Here is a 21,478-nt window from a genome sequence, read left to right as displayed (position 1 = left end):
AAAACACTGCTTGACTATTAATTTTCTCAAATATTATGTATCATATAAGAAATGTTTCATTTCTCACTTTTCAGAAAGACTAAAAATATTAGCAAATTTGATAATATTTTTACACAAAAATTTGAACTTAAAACTTTTTTCTGATCTGTTTTGATAAAGCAGTTGTTCTTATTTGTGTAGAGCTTACGATGTGAAGAACTTCATCTTCATGCAGAAAATCTGTCTAGGCGGGTCTGGGAGCTACTGATGCTTCTTCCTACATGTCCTAATATGTTGATGGCATTCCAGAATATCTCAGATGAGCAGGTGAGGCCACAAAATCTGTTTACTCTCCTAGAGGCTGTTGCCAGTTTATATTCCTATTGATTGTGTAGAAGGTTGCCTGTTGACGTACCCTTAGTAAATCTGAATATAGTTTTTAACCCATATAATAGGTAAAAAGTGCCACTTCATTTTAATGTTCATTTGTTTATTTAGTGAGGGTGAATAACATAGGCTGAATGCAAGATGAAGATGTTTTCTAAAATTGTTGACATTTTATATTAGTGTTTTATATTACAGTATGCTTTTAATACTGTTTTTTGCTCTTAGTAACAAAAGTAATGTTTAGAGAAAATACACCAAGGTGAAATGACGTGCATCAATGTTTGTTTTGTATGCTTATACAAATTAACTAACGGAATTGGAGAAAATGAGGCAAATAAATTTATGTGTGTGGTAATTTTTTTTCCATATGGATACCACCTCACATGTGTTGGGTATCTTTGTAAAGTCTTTAACATTAAAGACTGTTTGTATTTATTTATTTATTTATTTATTTATTTATTTATTTATTTATTTATTTTTGAGATACGGTCTCACTCTGTTACCCATCCTGGAGTACAGTGGCGTGGTCTCAGCTCACTGCAGCCACAGCCACCAGGGCTCAAGTGATCCTTCCTCCCCCAACCTTCCCCAGTAGCTGAGACCATAGGCGTGCGCCACCATGCCTAGCTCATTTTTGTATTTTTAGTAAAGACAGGGTTTCACTGTTTTGGCCAAGTTGATCTCTAACTCCTGACCTCAAATGATCTGCCCACCTCAGCCTCCCAAAGTACTGGGATTGTAGGCATGAGCCACTGCTCCTGGCTTAAAGACTGTTTTTAAAATTTATGTAATAAGTAGTTTATTTGAGGAGATCTCCAAAAGAACTCCTGTAGGATGAATGAAAAAGCAAATGTCCTAATGTTATGCAAATTCTAGGATTTGGAACATTATCATGTGATTTTGGGAGATCCAGTATCTCACATGACTTGGAAGTCAAGAAGATGGGCTCTTGAAAATACCAAATGATGACTTACAGTAGCACTAGTAATAGCATTTCAAAGATGCACATTAAGTGTGAATTACATTATTTCATGAATTGATAGTAGAAAACAGCAATGTTCCTGAGTTCATATATTTGTATGACTTTTAAATATGTAGTTGTAACTATTAAGTACAGACGTTTAATTCATCACCATCTTCAGAAGTTTACCCACTCAACTAGACTACAATGTTGTTTCTTTTAATTGGGAAGATTAACAGTTCATTATTTTCCCATGCTGCTGTTTGTATATTAATTTTGTTAGTTTTATTTTCAGAAAATTTAATGAATAATTGATGTTTTAAGCATACCATTTGTACCAGTTATATAACTAGTCTTCATATGTTTTAATATGTTTCAAAGTATATATAATATTTTAAGTTTTTATGTAGTGTCAGTTTGTTTAAAGTTTTTCTTTTTTGTGTTCCCTGAGTAAGTTGGCTTGAGAAACATGTTTTTCTAATTTAAGAGTAATGATGGATTTAATTGGAAAGAACTTCTCAAAATTAAGAGCGCCCACAAGCTATTGTATGCTCTGGAAATTATTGAAGCACTGGGAAAACCTAATAGAAGAATAAGGAGAGAGTCAACGGTAATTGCATTTCCGTTATTATCATTAAATGTTTGTATTTTCTGTGGAGCAAAATTCTGTAATGTCTTTTCCATTCTAGAATAATTTTTTCTTCCGCCATTCTGCCTTTCTTTTTTTTTTTTTTGCCTTTCTCATAGGGAAGTTACAGTGATCTTTATCCAGATTCAGATGATTCAAGTGAGGATCAAGTGGAAAATAGTAAAAATTCCTGGAGTTGCAAGGTTTGATCATATGTGTTTTTCAATGTATTGATAAAAATAATTTATCTCCGGTTTTTCAAAAGTGCATACTGTAATTCTTCATTGTTTTTAAACTAATAATACTATTAAAACAAAGCATAGTTTAAAAATTATGTATTAATTTAAGTTGCAATAATGTAAACTGAGATTATTTAATGCCTTGGTGCTCCTATTTTTAGTTCTGATTTTCCCTATGTCGAAATACTGTGAGAGGCCTGGCATGGTGGCTCACGCCTGTGATCCAGTACTTTTGGAGGCTGAGACGGATGGATCACTTGAGGTCAGGAGTTTGAGACCAACATGGCCAACATGGTAAAACCCATCTCCACTAAAAATGCAAAAATGAGCTGGGTGTGGTAGCACGTCGCCCATAATCCCAGATACCCAGGTGGCTGAGGCAGGAGAATCACTTGAATCCAGGAGGTGGAGGTTGCAGTAAGCCGAGATCGCCCCATGGCACTCCAGCCTGGGCAGCAAAAAAAGATACTGTGAGGACATCCCAGTGTCTAGAACTAAATGGCTAATGGAATACAAAGGCATTTATAGCCTTTTTCAAGTGTATGTGTGTGTCCGTGTGTGTGTGTGTATATATTTATTTATATTTATATATATATATATGTATATATATATATTTTTTGAGACAGAGTCTCGCTCTGTCACCCAGGCTGGAGTGCGGTGGCGCGATCTGTGCTCACTGCAAGCTCCACTTTCCAGTTTCATGCCATTTTCCTGCCTCAGCCTCCGAAGTAGCTGGTACTACAGACGCCCACCACCACACCCGGCTAATTCTTTGTGTTTTTAGTAGAGACGGGGTTTCACCGTGTTAGCCAGGATGGTCTCGATCTCCTGACCTCGTGATCCGCCCGCCTCAGCCTCCCAAAGTGCTGGGATTATAGGCGTGAGCCACTGCGCCCGGCCTCAAGTGTATCTTTTTAAAAATTCTTGTTTGTTTTATTTTGTTTTGTTTGAGACAGGGTCTCACCTTGTCACACAGGCTGGATTGCAGTGGTATGATCATGGCTCACTGCAGCCTTGACCTCTTGGGTTCAAGTGATCCTCCTACCTCAGCCTCCCTAGTAGCTGAAACTGTAGGCACCAGCCACCATACCTGGCCAATTTTTTTACTTTCTGTAGCGATGAGATCTTCCTAAGTTGCCTAGGCTGGTCTCAAAGTCCTAGCCTCAAGCCATCCTCTGGCTTTGGCCTCCCAAAGTGCTAGAATTGCAGGCATGAGCCATTGCACCCACCCTTAAATTCTTGAAAGTAGTCTCTATCTTATTGTTTTGTATAGAAATTATTTTGGTAATTTAAATGAAGGAATATAGTGTAAATAAAAGATGTGTAATATTTTACATATCCAGTTACTGAATCAACAAGCATTATTGCATTCTGTATCTGCTTTTCTCTTACTATTACTTTCACAATTGCCTACAGTTTGTTGCTGCTGGAGGGCTTCAACAGTTACTAGAAATTTTTAATTCTGGAATTCTAGAGCCTAAAGAGCAGGAATCATGGACGGTGGTAAGTGCAAATTTACTGTTTCAACTAGTTACAGTAGTTACCGCATTTGATACACTTCCATTTCATCAGCAAGTATAGCTTTTGCCATATAGTTAATTATAATAAAGTATGGAATATAGCAGAAATGAATTTAAAAATAGAGTTTGATTAATTATGGAGTAAGCATTTTTCATGTTAACTGTATTAAAAATTCTTATGATAAAATTAATTACTCTAAACTCTGGCCAGTTCATAAACATGTTTCCTTTAGGTTGGTAAATTATATATTAATATTTATATAAAGTTTGGTTGCTTTTTAAAAATTTGGTTTACATCTTAGTTTTTTTTAAAAACTGTTTTTTTGTTTTATTTTGTTTTGATCATTTCTTCCTTTACAGTAGTAATACTAAAAAATGTGTTTCCAGACCATGTTGACTGGCTTACATTAAGATGGATACAGAAATTGAGAGTAAACCTCTAGAAATTTTTATAGCAGTTAGACGTTGTTTCTGTATTTTTATAATACTTTATAAAAGTATTGGTCCTCAACAAAGTGGAATTTTTTTTTCTGTGAACTTGCATGAAAAAATGGAAATTTAAAAAAATGTTTCTCTACCACTGTGATTTGAAGAAGTACTATATGAAAATAAAATTGCTTGTAGAATATTTAAATCTGCATAATGATATACAAAACTGCACAGGTCAGTTTCAAACTCAATGTGAAGGACATTCCATTTTCTTCCATCCCAAAACAGTTTAGCATTATCAAACATTGAATTCAAGTATTTTCTTAGTTCCTGTGTTTGTTTTGTTTTGTTTTGAATTGCCTTCGAACCTAGGAGTCAAGTGTAATGATTTGACATCAGGTACTCTTACGTCTAAATGTTTTAGCTCATCAACTATCATCAGTGTTAGTGTATTTCACATGTGGGCCAAGACAGTTGTTCTTCCAATGTGGCCCTGGGAAGCCAAAAGATTGGACACCCCTGCACTAAAGGTTTTCTCTGTTTTTCTTGAAATTATGAATACTTTCCTGAAGTAGTATTAATAACATTTTATTGCCAATATGTGGCTTTTGTAGCTTTGTAATGCCCAAGATGCAAAGCGTGTCTAGGAAACAAATTGCTTCCAGGTCAACTGGTATTTCCTGTTTATAATGCATGTCTCTTAATATTATGAAATACTTCTAAGTTCAGGATTGTTCTTATTTCTTTTTTTTTTTTATTTTCCCTTTTCAAATGAGTTCAGTTGAAGTATATCTTTAAGTTTTTTTTTGAGATGTAGTGAACATGCAATCAATGTACTTCTCCAAAATATAATGTTTTTACTATAGTCACAAAGTTGTGTGACCATGACCAGCATCTAATTCCAGAACAATTGTATCACCTCAAAAGAAACCTCCCCCCAAACGCTTTAGCCCTGGGCAAACACCATTATAGTCTGCTTTCTGTTTCTGTGGATTTGCCCATTCTGGACATTTCCTATAAATGGAACCATACAATGTATCGTCCATTGTGACTGGTTTCTTTCACTTAGTCTATTTTCAAGATTCATCCTTGGAAGTAGCAAGTGTCAGTAATTCATTTTTTTATAGTTATATTACATGTTTATCCATTCACCAATTGAGAGGCATTTGGGTTATTTCTACACTTTGACTATTATGAGCATTTGTTTATGAATTTATTATGCATGGATAATGCATTTTCACCTCTTTTTGGCATATGCTTAGGAGTGGTATACCTTGCCAATACTTAAGTAGTATTTTATTGTGATTTCTAACGTTTACATTTTCCCCGTGCTAAGGATCTTGAGCAGCTTTTCATGTGTCTGTTGACCATTCATAAGCATGTATGCATGTATGTGTGTGTACATATACACACACATTCATTCATACATCTTTGGCGAAATGTTTGGTCCGTCACAGCTGAATCCAGGGAGTGGAAGATTGATCAGTTGGTGAACATTTGCATTGTTTCCAGTTTGGGGCTATTATCAATAATGTTGTTATAAACAGTGGTGCCTTGGGTATAGAGTGCAATTTCTGGGTCCTGTGGTAACTTCTGACTTTTTGAGGAATTTCCAAACAGTTTACCAGAGCTGCAACATTTCACATTTCTGCCAGCAATGTGTGAGGATTCCAGTTTCTCCACATCCTTTTCAAGATTGTTAGTGTCTTTTTAATTTTAGTTATCCTAATGTGTAAAGTGGTACCTAGTTGTGGTTTTGATTTGCATTTCCTTGGTGACTAATGAGGTTGAACATCTTTTCATGTGCTTATTGGCCACTTGTTTTTCTTTCGAGTAATGTCAATTCACATTCATTACCCACTTTTAATTGGGTTGTCTTTTTGTTGATTTGTTAGAATTCCTTATGTATTTCACATACTGATTCCTTACAGTGCATGTGATTTGCAAATGTTTTCTCCGATTATATGGGTTGCCTTTTTCCCTTTCTAGAGGCTATCCTGTGATTTACAAACATTTCTAATTTTGATGAAGTCTAGTGTCTGTTTTCCTTTGTGCTTGTCCTTTTGGTGTTGTATCTACAAAACTGTTACCTAATCCCCTTATGCAGAGATGGATGACTCTGTTTTCTGTTAAGAGGTTTATGGTTTTAACTCTTACTTTTTTAAGTCTTTGGTCCATTTTAAGTTAATTTTTGCATATGATGTGAGGTTGCAGTATACTTTTCATGTAATAAATAATGCACTCATTTTAAAGAGTGAGTTTTGAAAAATGTTTAATGCTCTAACATCCAAATAAAGAATATTTCTATTAAAAAGTTCTGTCCTGCAGTTTTGCTATTAATTTTTCTTTCTCTGCTTTCTGTTACAATAGGTGAGATTTTCATTTTATAGAATTTCATGTAATTGGATCAGTGCAATATGTACCCTTTGGATCTGGCTTCTTTTATTCAGAATGCTTTTTGAGGTTGTTAAATGTGTATTAGTAGTTGGTTCGTTTTCATTGCTGAGTAGTGTATTCGTTGTATAGGTATACCACAATTCATTTATCTGCTTACCTATTGACATTTGAGTGGTTTGTAGTTTTGGGTTATTACAAATAAAGCTTCTGTAAACATTCACATACAGGTCATTTGGTATATGTATGTTTTTATCTCTCAGATTAATGCCAAGTAATGAAATTACTTGCTAAATAATATGGTGAGTGGAAGATTAACCTTGTAAGAAGCTGCCAAACTGTTTTCCAAAACAGTTGTACTATGCAACATATGAGAATTTCATTTACTTCACATCCTTGCCAGAAGTTGATATGGCCAGGGTTTTAAAATTGGAGCTATTCTAGTGGATATAGTAGTGTTATCTCACGGTGGCTTCACTTGTCCTTCCCTCATTACTAATGATGTTTAGCATTATGTTGTGTGTTTGATTATGTATTTATCTTCTTTTGTGAAACATCTTAGTATATAGTTGTGAGATGGTCTTTTCCCTTAAACATTATGGAGAAGTCTTTCTCTGATGTATGTATGGGGACAAGCCCCACACACATGCTATGGCTTACTTTTTCGTTGTACTGACAGTATCTTTTAGGGGAGAGGTTTTAATTTTAATGAAATTTGTATCCGGTCTACAAATATTTGTTCTATGGTCACAAAGACTTTTCTCCTCTGCTTTCTGTAAGTTTTATAGTCTTCTTTTACATTTAGTTCTATAATGATACATTTTGCATTTTGTGTGTGCAGTATTGAATTTTTTTCCTTCTTCATACGGCTGTTTGGTTTTTGTAGCACCAATTTGTTGAAAAGACTTTTTTTCTGTCTGAATTATCTTGCTATCTTTCTTTTAGTTCAGTAATATGGTATTGCTATTATTGCAGGAAGAAAGTACTGTTTCCTGGTATATTTGTATAGGAATATATTTGGCAGTGGAATCAGGAAAGCAGGAGGTTAAGAGCTATTGAAGAAAAAGCTGTGAAACTCTCATCTTGTACATAAGTGATATTCTAATTAAAGAAAGTACACTAAGTTATTAAAATTGAGTTTCCAGTCAGCTGTAAATATTATTTTTTATACTTACTAAACAATATTTAAAACAAATTTTAAAATGTTTGTTTTTAATGTGGTCGTGGAAAGTGCAAGATTTTCGTTTGAATTATTTTCTAGAATTACTAAGAATTGCTTTGGTCCCTAAATTTTAAGAGTCTGTGCCACTTTTGTGGAGAAACAGCATAGAATACTTTGTTTCTCAGTTAATTTTACTGATAAGTAATATCCTTGACATCATTTTAATTAAAAAAAAAATTCTAAATTATGAGCAGTATTTTTTTCAAAAATCTCATAGCTCTCTATTATATACATTTTTATGATGCCTTCATTAAAGAAATGAAAGTGTCATTTCCATTTCATTAAATACATCTTGTACACCCTCTTTATTTCTAGATAATTTTTCTTCATTTTTATAAGATTGAATTATTACTGACCATAATATTTGAGCAGCAAAATTTTTATAGTATGTGATTAAGTACTAGCTATAATTTTTTATTTTCTGGTCTTTTAATCTCAGGATTGTATAATGGCCATTCTAAATTAATGGAAATAGGGAAATGACCATTTCTTTTCATTTACAGTGGCAGCTAGACTGTCTTGCTTGCTTGCTGAAGTTAATATGCCAGTTTGCAGTAGATACATCCGATTTGGATTTAGCTTATCATGATGTCTTCGCCTGGTCTGGTATAGCGGAAAGCCATAGGAAAAGAACCTGGCCAGGCAAATCAAGGAAGGCTGCTGGTGATCATGCTAAGGGTCTTCATATACCACGATTAACAGAGGTAAAGTGCAGAAGTTAATGTTTAATTGTAGTGATGAATTTCATTTATTTTTATAAACTGAAGAAATATGCTAATGCTTAAGAAATGTATTCTAGATTACTGTGACTTAACCTGACAGCCAAACTGATGGCATTGTTTTAAAGCAGCAGTGATTATGAAGCAGTAATGCTTTTCATTTCATCATCCAGAATGCAGAAATGAATCATGTGCCATTTTAATATCTGTGAGACAGAATTTATTATTTGGACTCAGTAATTTATATACGTTGAGGGTGCATTTATGAAAACAGAAGCCATAGTTGGTATTTCAACATAGGAAATTTAAAATAGGGAATCGGTTTTACGTGTATATGTTACAAGGCTTTAAAAGCAAAAGGGAATGGTGAGGTAATCCAGATAAGGAGCCATTTACCACCGCTAGATCTTGTGGAACATTAGGGAAGTGGTTGGGTCATCAGGAACTTAGAAGCTTGCAGGAGGGATCCCTTTAAACTGGGGTTTAGGCCTCTGAGAAATCAGTTACGCTCTTATGCTCATCTGCTAAGATTCTCAGAGGGGACCTGATAAAGCTGGTGCTAGGAGTGCCTAAAAAAGCCAAAGGCTGCAACCACCTGTCTCTTCTAGGTAAATACTTTCAGATAAATGCTGACAGAAAAAAGAAAGGAGTCTCTCTAGTATCCTAGACTGGCACAACCTAATAGGAAGCCAACTGGTGAAGGAAGAATTTGGTTTTTGATATATTAGCGCTAGCGTAATAGAACAAGTGTATAAGAGGGTAGATTTCGAGATGAAAGAAAATACAGTTGGCCCTTGAAAAATAGAGGAGTTAAGGATGCTGATCCTCCATACAGTCAAAAATCTGTGTATAACTTTTGACTCCCCCAGAACTTAACTACTAATAGCCTACTATTAACCAGAAGCCTTACCAATAACATAAACAGTTGGTTAATGCATATTTTGTATGTTAATACTATTATATACTGTATTATTAAAGTAAGCTAGAGAAAAGAAAGTATTAAGAAAATCATAAGGAAGAGAAAATATATTTTCTGTTCTTCAAGTGGAAGTGAGTCATCATAAAGGTCTTCATCCTCATGGTCTTCACAGTGATTAGGCAGTAGAAGAGAAGGAGGAAGGTGAGGGGTTGGTCTTGCTGTCTTAGGAGTGCCATAGTTGGAAAAAAACCCAGATATAAGCGGATCTGTGCAGTTCAGACCTGTGTTGTTCAAGGGTCAACTGTATTAACCAGGACATCCAGCAATAAAAATAGAATCTTTTTGATTGTGGATTCTGTAATCACATATTTGCCTTTCCAACATCTCCATCAGTGAGCTGGGAAGTAGGGAGTGATCAAGATGAGATTTTAGGGAGATCTCATTCTGTAACCTTTTGAGAACCTCACCTCATATCTACCCAAGAAACATCAAAGTAATGAATTGTTACTGATAGATTGTGACGAACATAAGGTTAAAAAGTACTGGTATAAATGAAAACCTGAAGCAGATTTCCTTTTTAGAATTTTGGGGGTTAAATGGGAAAAGTGATCTCTGCCAGTATTCCAAATAATTTACATCTAATAAAATTAAATATATGCAGAGTACAATATAATCTGAATGTATTCTACAGTGTTGTGTTGTGAACTACTACTTTAGTAACCTTACTATAATGTTTTGGTCATGTTTTTTTCAGAATAAAGTTTCAGGTTATAGTAATTGTGATCCTTTCCATCAACTCACTAAATAATTTCAATGTTTATTGACCTTTATTAGCTATTTCCTTTTGAGATTTAAATAATACAAATATACATAAGTGTATGTGTAAAATACATGTGCACATTTATGGAGTTTTATAGGTTATTGGTTTGTGTTTAAAATAATATGCAACTACAAGCTTATTACAGGCACATGCCACTGTGTCTGGCTAATTTTTGTATTTTTAGTAGAGATGGGGTTTTGCCATCTTGGCCAGGCTGATCTCAAACTCCTGACCTCAAGTGATCTGCCTGCCTCGGCCTCCCAAAGTGCTGGGATTATAGGTGTGAGCCACCGCTCCTGGCCAATGTTATTTTTTTTTAGTTTAGAAAAGGTGTATATTATATAGTTTTGCATGAGTGTATTTCCCAAAATAATTACAGCTTAGTATGTATATCTAAGATCTATGGAAATAAAAATTTTTGTTGCGTTAATACTGAAGACAGTCATCTAATGTTGATATACTGTAGGTAGTAAGGAAGAACACTAACTTATTTGAGTTTACCATCATTTTTCTATGTGATCTTGTTCATAGCATTTTAGAAAGTTACTTGCAAAATTTAGCCTAAACATCAACTTTTCTGGAAGCTTTCTCACTTCTGCCAGGGACAGGTTTAGTTGCTGCTCCCTTCTTTTGCTTATTTGCACATTGTATATACTTGTGTTACCATGTTTTCTGTAGCTGCCTGCCCCAGTGCAGAAACGGTACCTTATGAAGTATGCACAGAATGCCTTCCAACCTGCAGAAGGAATTTAATAATTGAATAAGTTAGTGAATTATTTTCTCCCATTATATGGAGGAAGAACTAGAACTGAGAAATTCCATATATATTAGGATCATGTAACCTGAAGCTGAATGTTGAGCCTCAGGATTTTGAATCTAGAATTCATGCTCTGTACCCGTGGTATATTATATGGCTTTTTAATTTTTATTTCAGGATAGTTGAGGAATCTATTACTACTTGATTTTTTTTATTTTCTTCCAAAGTAAAAACATGTTTAATTCTTCACCAGCCCCTTCCCAAGAAACCACTGACATATATATATTTCTTTCCCCCAATTCAGTGGTATGCAGAGAATCTATGAATCGAATATAAAGACTATTTTTGCCCCTATTTCTAAATTCTTAGTAATTTCTTTTTTTTTTCTTTTTATTTTTTTTGAGACATTCTCATTTTGTTGTTCAGGCTGGAGTGCAGTGGCACAATCTCGGCTCACTGTAGCCACTGCTTCCAAGACTCAGGTGTTTCTCCTTTCTCAGCCTTCAAAATGGATGAGACTATAGACATGCATCACACACCCAGCTAATTTTTGTATTTTAGTGGAAACAGAGTTTCACCACGTTGGCCAGGCTAATGTCAGATTTCTGGGCTCAAGCAGTCCACCCACCTGAGCCTCCCTAATTGCTGGGATTACAGCATTTACAGTGAGCCACCATACCCAGCCTACAGTTGCTGCTCTTAAGTGTGATTATAAAATTCTGGTTTTCTGATTCTTGGCATTTTTACAGTATTTTCAAAGAATTCTTAAGACATTATTGTGTTACAGATAAATGTGAGTAATTTTGAATTTTGGGTTAAAATTTTGTAATACACATCTCTTTAGTAACTAAGTAATGGGTGCTTTTTGAGGGTTTTCCTTTTGCTGTATTTAAATATCTTTTAAAATGTTTTTGTTTTAAAGGTATTTCTTGTTCTTGTCCAAGGAACCAGTTTGATTCAGCGACTTATGTCTGTTGCTTATACGTATGATAATCTGGCTCCTAGGTATGCATTTTAAAATATATTTTGTGTGTTCATGTATAGCAGGAATATAATGTTTTAAAACTTTATTTTGAAAAATTTTAAACTTACTAGAAAAATTTGGGGAATATTATGAAATCTCTCATACCTTTCATCCAAATTTACATGTTATTAACCTCTTGCTAAAATGTGTCTTGTATTTATGAGTTACATATTTTCTGTGTTTACATGTTTTCCTGAATCTTGTGAGACTGAATTGCAGATATCATGACTGTTTACCAGTACTTTGTTGTATATCTCCTAAGACCAAGGACATTTTCTTAATAGAGTAAAATTTTTAAATTTATAAAATTTAACATTGACATATTATCCTAACATATAGTTGGTATTAAAATAATCCTATTGGTATTCTGTATAACAATATTTTTCTTGCTTCAGGATCAACTAAATGTATTGCATTTAGTTGTCAGTTCTTCTATTCATCAGAGATAACATTCTCAGCCTTTCTCTCATGATACATTTTCAAGTAATACAGGCCAATTATTTTATAGAGTACTTTTCAGTTTGGACTTTCATGATTAGCCTTCATGATTAGATTCAGTTATTTTTTAAAAGACTCTTAAGTTTAGACTCTAAATCATTATAACCTATGTGTTTGTCATACACATCTCTTTAGTAACTAAATCATGAGCACTTCTTGAGGGTTTACTTATTTCAGTCAATGTTTTATTCATTCAAATTTTGTTTATTAAATCTGAAGTCATTTGGTATTTGCTGTAGTAAGATTTTACCAGTGATTCTTTTGTTTTTTTTATTTTGAAACATACAATATATTTTTATTGACTAGACACCCTGCTGTGTGATAGATCTTAAAACTTCCTGCTCTATCTGGAACTTCATACCCTTTGACTTAGACCCTCTGCCCCACCCCACCCTAGCCTACCCCACCTTCCAGCCTCTGGTAATCATTATTCTACTCTCTTCTTTAATGAGTTTGACTCTTCTTTAGTGAGTCTTTAAATAAATGATAAAAAATATAGAACAAATAAATAATGGAGCTCTCTTAAAATATAGTCTCTTTTGCAAAAATTAGCTGGGTGTGGTGGCACGTACCTGTAGTCCCAGCTATTGGGAGGCTGAGGTGGGAGGATTGCTTGAACCTGGGAGGTCAAGCCTGCAGTGAGCCATGATCATGCCACTGCACTCTGGCCTGGGCAACAGAGTGAGACCCTGTCTTCTGTCTTTTAAAACACGTAAACACACATTCTCTCTCTCTCTCTCTCGTTCACTCAGTCTCTCACTCTGTCACTCTCACCCACTGCTTCCCTTTTTTGGGAGTAAGTGATAACCTTATAGGATATATGTTAATACATTGAATTATTTTTAATTCATTGCTGAATTTAATTGGTGGTGGTGTGTTTTTACTTTACAGAGTTTTAAAAGCTCAGTCTGATCACAGGTCTAGACATGAAGGTAAGGGTTCCAAAAAGTTAACTTTTAGTGAATAAAAACTTGAATAATATATTGATATATTTTACCTTTAATAATGAACATTGTGTTTTCATTTTAGCACAGATCTTTATAGTGAACTGTTTTCTAATTTTTCTTTAGTTTCACATTATTCAATGTGGCTCTTGGTGAGTTGGGCTCATTGCTGTTCTTTAGTGAAATCTAGCCTTGCTGATAGTGATCATTTACAAGATTGGCTAAAGAAATTGACTCTCCTTATTCCTGAGGTAAGATAAAGGTTGAAGGTTAGTACTATTACTTTTATATGTTTTCATGTTATTAGCATTGATAATAAATAAAAGAGCTAATGGAAACAAATGTGCATGAGTCCATAAATATATCACATTATCTACTTAATCCTTTAAGGTCTGGAGTGTTTTCAACTATGTATAATGTTTAAGAACTTTTGACTATTATATATTATGTAGCATTTATATTTTTCTGAAATGTTTATAGAATGATTATTTTGCTTTGGATTAATAAAATTTTTTTTGCAGGTAGTAGGAAGGGCTTGAGAATTTATTTTGGTAATTTATGTTTTAGAAAAGTTCTGTGGCCGTTTTTTTTTTCTTTAAGACAGAATCTCCATGTTCCCTGTATCACCCAGGCTAGAGTACAGTGGTGCCATCATGGCTCCCTGCAGCCTCAACCTCCTGGGAACAAGCAATCCTCTGACCTCAGCCTCCCAAGTAGCTGAGACCATAGGTGCACATCACCATGCTCAGCTAGTTTTAAACGTTTTTGTAGAGACGGGATCTTGCTGTGTTGTCTAGGCTGGTCTTGAACTCCTGGTGTCATGTAATACTCCTGCCTCGGCCTTCCAAACTGCTTGGGATTATAGGCATGAGCCACTGCACCCAGCCTGCGTTTTCTATTTAAGTAGAAAAATAGAGGCTAGAGAGACTGCAAATAAAAGAAATATATTTTGCTTCCCATGTTCACACTGAGACCAGTATAATTTTTATTAGCCATATCTTGGCATTACCTCATATTCCTACGTGAAATAATAGAAACACACTTACTAATACATTTAGCTCCAAAGTCACTTATTTTTTAAATCAGCATTGTCTAAGGGGCTGGGCACTGTGGCTCACACCTCTAATCCCAGCACTTGGGGAGGCCAAAGCGGGTGGATCACATGAGGTCAGGAGTGCAAGACTAGCCTGGCCAATATGGTGAAACCCCGTCTCTACTAGAAATACAAAAAATTGGCTGGGCGTGGTGGCAGGCGCCTGTAATCCCAGTTACTTGGGAGGCTGAGGCAGGAGAATCGCTTGAACCCAGGAGGCAGAGGTTGCAGTAAGCCAAGATCATGCCGCTGCACTCCAGCCTGGACAACAGAGTAAGACTATGTCTCACAAAGAAAAAAAAAAAAAATTAGCTCTGGATTTAATGCCATATGTGTTCTTGTCCTGTCTCAGGTAACCATTTTGACATTTGGACGGTTTCCTTCCTATCTGTAGAATATTCTGATTGAAGTTGCTTCTGTGTTGCTTCTAGTTCTGAAAATATTTTATCCTCTGTCTTGTAAATAACTTAAATGATTCTAAATGTCCTTACTCAGTTATTCCTTGTATTTACTTGTTGTTCTTATTTTGTTTTTTTTCTGTTTTTATGACCACGCTTTAGGATTTCTAGCAGATCACGAGGTCAGGAGATCGAGACCATCCTGGCTAACCTGGTGAAACCCCGTCTCTACTAAAAAATACAAAAAACTAGCCGGGCGAGTTGGCGGGCGCCTGTAGTCCCAGCTACTCGGGAGGCTGAGACAGGAGAATGGCGTGAACCCGGGAGGCGGAGTTTGCAGTGAGCCGAGATCGCGCCACTGCACTCCAGCCTGGGCGACAGAGCGAGACTCCGTCTCAAAAAAAAAAAAAAAAAAAAAATACTGTATATATTATGGTATACCTTGAGGTACTTTATTTGATCACGTGTGATTTACATGTATATATGTATGGGTTTAGAACATTATATTTATTAATTATTTTTATGAGACATAATCTTGTTCTGCCACCCAGTCTGGAGAGCAGTGGCATACCAGCTCACTGCAGGCTCTACCTTCCTGGTTCAAGCAATTCTTGTGCCTGTCTCCAGAGTAGCTGGGACTACAGATGCAAGCTACCACATCTGGTTAATTTTTGGATTTTTTGTAGTGATGGGGTTTTGCCATGTTGGCCAGGCTGGTCTCTAGACTTCTGGCCTCAGGTTATCCCCCTGCCTGGGCCTCCCAAAGTGCTGGGATTACAGGCTTGCCCAGCAGAACATTGTATTTAAAATCACCTAAAATTGTTTCTGCTCACATATTATTAACTTTTTTTTTTTTTTTTTTTTTTTTTGAGACAGAGTCTCGCTCTGCCGCCCAGGCTGGAGTGCAGTGGCCAGATCTCAGCTCACTGCAGGCTCCGCCTCCCGGGTTTACGCCATTCTCCTGCCTCAGCCTCCCAAGTAGCTGGGACTACAGGCACCCGCCACCACGCCCGGCTAGTTTTTTGTATTTTTTAGTAGAGACGGGGTTTCACCGTGTTAGCCAGGATGGTCTCAATCTCCTGACCTCGTGATCTGCCCGTCTCGGCCTCTCAAAGTGCTGGGATTACAGGCTTGAGCCACCGCACCCGGCCCCATATTATTAACTTTCTAATACTCACTCAGACTGTCTTTGGAACTTTCTTTTTCATCTAGACTGCAGTTCGTCATGAATCATGCAATGGTCTTTATAAGTTATCCCTGTCAGGGCTGGATGGAGGAGACTCAATCAATCGTTCTTTTCTGCTCTTGGCTGCCTCAACATTATTGAAATTTCTTCCTGATGCTCAAGCACTCAAACCTATTAGGGTAAGATTTTACTGTGTTTAGAAGCAGTTTCTATTTTTGAAATCTCCTTTGCCTCAAGTTTACCATTGTAATATAACCTTAAAATTTTGATCATTTGACTACTGTATGTGATTTTTTACCAAGAGGATAGTAGTTATATACTTCTTAAGGTGACAGCATTGTGACACATTATGTCCATGTTACTACTAGGAAGAGACTGATTTCAGCTCTGTGGTCTTTCTCGTGGATACTCTATTTTAGATATGGCATTTATTCTCACTTGGTTCTGGGCCTTGTGTTAATAAGTTGACTGATAAAAAAATCATAAATGGAGCTCTCTTCTCTAGTAAGTCAGTTTTTTTATCTTTATGATATTCGGAATTTTAAATTTTATTTCCTACCTTAGTGCATATACTAGTCTTGTAAAAGGCTTCTACTACATAATAAATTTAGAGCCCACTTTTTACTAATCCCGGAAATTCAATGTGTTGTTGGATTCACATTATTTTCCTCCTTATTCATATGTTTTTCAAATGTTAGTAATTTGAGACTAATATTTTCTTGAAAGTTCTTATGTTAGTCATTTTTGTGCCTGGTTATTCTGATTTTATAGAAACTAAGTGTGAACTCTCCATTTTTAAAAAGATTTTGAATACTGTTTAGTTGATACAGGAATTTATTTCATAAAGCCTCTAGTTTCTTAAATGTATTATAATTTTATTTTTAAAATGTTTTCACACAGTATAAAATTTTTTTAATAGATAGATGATTATGAGGAAGAACCAGTGTTAAAACCAGGATGTAAAGAGTATTTTTGGTTGTTATGCAAATTAGTTGACAACATACATATAAAGGACGCTAGTCAGGTATGTTCAGAAAATTATATACTATTCTATATATTCTATTCTTGTTAATAGATACAAATTATGACATACATGTTCATGACTTTATCGGTTCTTATTAAGTGTACTTTATTAATCTATAACTTGTTGGTAGTGTCATATTTCTATTATATTTGTGCTTTTCCACCTTATTCTAATTCCTTTAGTGTTTTTACTCTGACCTTAGTTGAAACGTCTTCATCTGGTATCTATCCTTAATTTCCTGTCTCTTCTCAATAAGATATGTGGATGTAACATCTTATTTGGAAAGGGAAATGTAGATTTTAAATTTAAAAATACAGCTTTCTATAATAGCATGTAGTTTGGAGTACCGAATATGTAAAATAAAATTGCAGTTCAAATAGAAGTTACTTTAAAGAAACAGTCAGTTTTTGCAGATCTAATTTTCTTAGACTAAAATGACATTTCCATTCAAACAAAGTAATGTTTAAAACAAGTAAATTTCAGGCCCGGTGCAGTGGCTCATGCCTGTAATCCCAGCACTTTGGGAGGCCGAGGCGGGCGGATCACGAGGTCAAAAGATGGAGACCATCCTGGCCAACATGGTGAAACTCCATCTCTACTAAAGATACAAAAATTAGCCAGGCATGGTCACAGACACCTGTAGTTCCAGCTACTCAGGAGGGCTGAGGCAGAATCGCTTGAACCTGGCAGGCGGGGAGGTTGCAATCAGTGAGCTGAGATCACGCTACTGCACTGTAGCCTGGCGACAGAGTGAAACTCCGTCTCAAAAAAAAAAAAGTAAATTTCAAAGCAAATCTTGCCACATAAACACTTGCGTTTTTTCCAGTGTACATAAATTTACTAAATTAAAATGTGTCTAAGTTGTCAGTTCAGAAGAAAATGAGAAACACATAAAGAAGATCCTTTGAAATATTTAGGACACGTTTTTCTTAAACTTTTAAATGTATGTAAATGAAAGTTCAATGTGTTCACTTTAAAAGTTCTATGGTGTTTATACTTTTTGCTTTTTAGTTAACATCTGAATTCTTAAAATCTTTTCATTTGAGAAATAATTACAAAACTTAGTATTGAGCAAGTTTTAATATACTTATTGTTAATTAAAATATTGATGCCAAATAAACATTGTACTTTAAAAAAGAAAAAAAGAAAAAAAAACCTGGGCTTTCCCCTTTAAGCTAAAATAGGAATCTGATCTTGCTTGCTTGTAAAGTAATTTTCCTTTTCAGAGATTTGGGTTTCTTTGAGGGGACTCAAGTTACATTTTGTGAAGTCTGTTTTAATATTGTTGCTCAGTTATAATGAGAAGTAAAGTTTTTTTTTGGAATGAACTGTAGAATTTAATATATTGTTAAAAGTCTAATTTAAGGGTATTGTTAAAAACAAACCTTGGTGAATTGTATGTGAATTACATCTCAATAAAGTCATTTAAAAAAAACTTTAGTGTCTTCTCAATAGATTACTGTGACTTTCTTAATTTATTATCAACATTCCATTGATTCTTTTTTGTAGAATGATTAGTGATGTGTTTAAGACTAATTTGATTAATTGACATAATATATAAGTGAAGAGTTAGGTGTATTATGTTTATAACTTAATTGAATTTGGGAGAACTAAATTATTGTTGCCTGTAAGGAAATGATTCTGTTTTAATTTATGTTTGGTAAAACATAAAAATTTATATTTGAATTTTTATTTTCTTTTTGTATTAAGACAACGCTCCTCGACTTAGATGCCTTGGCAAGACATTTGGCTGACTGTATTAGAAGGTAAAATTTGATGTGAAATTGAAATTCATATTGTTAAGAAAAGAAGACATAATTATGTGAACTATCTTGTTTGTGTGTATTTTTTTTCTTTTTTGTAGTAGGGAGATCCTTGATCATCAGGATGGTAATGTAGAAGATGATGGGCTTACAGGACTCCTAAGGCTTGCAACAAGTGTAATTAAACACAAACCACCCTTTAAATTTTCAAGGGAAGGACAGGTAAGTATTAAGGTATTCAATGTTTCTATGAAATGTGATTGAAACCTTTTGTTGTTACATTGTGTATTAGTCTGTTTTTTACACTGCTGATAAAGACATACCCCAGACTGGGCAGTTTACAGAAGAAAAGGGTTTAGTTCGACTCAGAGTTCCACGTGGCTGGGGAGGCCTCACAATCATGCCGGTAGGCAAGTCGGAGCAAGTCGCATCTTACATGGATGAGGACAGGCAAAAAAAGAATGAGAACCAAGTGAAAGGAGTTTCTCCTTATAAACCCATCATATCTCTTGAGACTTATTCACTTACCACAATATGGGCGAAACTGCCATCATGATTCAGTCATCTCGCACCAGGTCCCTCCCACAACAATAGGAGTTACAGGTGATATAATTCAAGATGAGATTTGAGTGGAGACACTGCCAAACTATATCACAATGTATATGGATATGTTAAAATTTTTAAACATATAGACATAAAAATTGCTAGAACTTAATTACTGGCAAGAAAAGCAAATTTTAAATAAATTGAATTCTGGAAATATAAAACATGGGCTTGTTTTTAGAATGCAAAATCCGATGTTAATTCCTGTGATTGACTGTATATAGAAAGGTCACCTAAGGATGGGCATGGTGACTCATGCCTATAATCCTAGCACTTTGGGTGGCTGAGGTAGGTGGATTGCTTGAAATCAGGAGTTCCGAGACCAGCCAAGGCAACATGGTGAAACCTCATCCCTACAGAAAATACAAAAATTTGCTAGGTGTGGTGGCGCACACCTGTAGTCTCAGCTACTCAGGAGGCTGGGGTGGGAGGATTGCTTGAGCCCAAGAGGTCGAGGCTTCAGTGAGCCATGATCACACCACTGCACTGTAGCCTAGGTGACAGAAGGAGACCCTGTCTCAAAAAAAAAAAAAAAAAAGATAACCTATATTTTATTAGTGTGCTTTCTATAGAATTGTGTATTTTGAATTACTGTCCTAAACTGTGAATCATATCCTAATACAGTGGAATTAATAAGTATTCATTATTGGGTACTTGTTTCATATTTTAAAGACCTATGTGACATAAAATCTATCTCTGAATATTGGAAACACTTCATGCCTCTGTACCAACAAATGTCTCATTTTGATTGTCTCTTGATTAAGTAGTTTATCTTATCTTACCATTGGTACATTTGTCCTGGTCATTGAAGGAATTTGTTATGGTCTGGAGAGCTGTTATCTTAAAGTTACTGAATGTGTTAGGAAACAGCAACCAAAGGGATAGAAGATTGTCCTCATAGGCATAGACTAAAGGATTCTTGAGAGCAACTTAAGATTACAGTCTTATCTGTTTGAAATCTTTGCTACTTCCCCTAATGCACAAAACTTCTTGTGCTATTTCTTACAGGGATTTTGCCTTTTCCATTACACTCACTGGAAATGATTTGGTTGATTTACAGCTTTGTTGGTTGAAGTCTTCTCTTATATATAAACTAGTGTATAACTTTTATCCCCAAATATAAATATATTAATTGCTTTTTCTGATAACGTTGTAAAGCAAAAGTCATTGTTAAGAAAAAGTAATTTTAGATAGTATAAAAAAAGAATATTTCCATTTGGTTTGATTTCCTCTGATGCTGTGGTGATGGCCTTCCAGGACTTTTCATGGATACAGTAAATATGCATGTATAAAATTCATATTTATAGAAATTTTACAGTTTATAAATAGTATTCTGTGATCGGTTTTCACTAAAAAATGAGTACATTAAAAAAGAATGTATTTTTTAAAATTGACTAAGAGGCAATAATTTAAATCTTTGAATTTATGATGTTATAGAAAAAACTGTAAAGGCAGCATCTTTGCATACTTGTCCCATTATTTACTAATGAACTCTTTAAAGTAAAATAGGTTGATTTTAATCCATAGTTTATATCAGGATACAAAAGGATACATAAGTTTACACTTGTAGCCAAACTGTATGAGAATGCCTTTATCAAGCATCTGCAGATTCTTATGTCACTGAGATCTTTGCCAATTTTGATGTTGCTTTAGTTTTATTTCTTTGTTAATTGGTGAGTGAGTTTCTTTCCATTTATTTTTGTACTTGATATTTATTTGTTCAGTTGCTATATGGTTTCTCATTTATTTGTAAAAGTTACTTATTTTGAATATGTCAACCCTTTCTGTCCTATTTGCTGAATGTATTTTTTCCAAAGTCTTATTTCTCTTTATTATATTTTTACTTGTCTTCTGTTTATTGATTTATACAAGTTGTTATCCTAGGACAAATTTTTAAGGCTTTAAAAGGTGGATATTATTAGACTCAATTTTGACAGATGATGCAACTGAGGCATAGACAGGTTAAGCGAG

The 21,478-nt window shown here is 34.9% G+C and overlaps 1 protein-coding gene across 1 annotated transcript in view; it reads left to right on the top strand.

Moving 5' to 3' along the window:
* USP34 (ubiquitin specific peptidase 34) overlaps window positions 1-21,478 on the top strand; it is a 292,591-nt gene that overhangs the window by 175,716 nt on the left and 95,397 nt on the right. The window contains exons 30-41 of the mRNA XM_031655230.1: window positions 181-306; window positions 1,815-1,937; window positions 2,075-2,158; window positions 3,611-3,697; window positions 8,263-8,463; window positions 11,897-11,979; window positions 13,388-13,428; window positions 13,567-13,691; window positions 16,144-16,296; window positions 17,037-17,141; window positions 18,852-18,907; window positions 19,006-19,126. Of these exons, the coding sequence (XP_031511090.1) occupies window positions 181-306; window positions 1,815-1,937; window positions 2,075-2,158; window positions 3,611-3,697; window positions 8,263-8,463; window positions 11,897-11,979; window positions 13,388-13,428; window positions 13,567-13,691; window positions 16,144-16,296; window positions 17,037-17,141; window positions 18,852-18,907; window positions 19,006-19,126 (1,305 nt within the window). The remainder of the gene's footprint in view (window positions 1-180; window positions 307-1,814; window positions 1,938-2,074; window positions 2,159-3,610; window positions 3,698-8,262; window positions 8,464-11,896; window positions 11,980-13,387; window positions 13,429-13,566; window positions 13,692-16,143; window positions 16,297-17,036; window positions 17,142-18,851; window positions 18,908-19,005; window positions 19,127-21,478) is intronic.

Source organism: Papio anubis, chromosome 14 (assembly GCF_008728515.1).
Source record: "Papio anubis isolate 15944 chromosome 14, Panubis1.0, whole genome shotgun sequence".
NCBI classification, from domain to species: domain Eukaryota; kingdom Metazoa; phylum Chordata; class Mammalia; order Primates; family Cercopithecidae; genus Papio; species Papio anubis.
The sequence above is the reverse complement of the archived record's forward strand: the minus strand, read 5'-3'. Positions and strand labels throughout refer to the sequence as shown.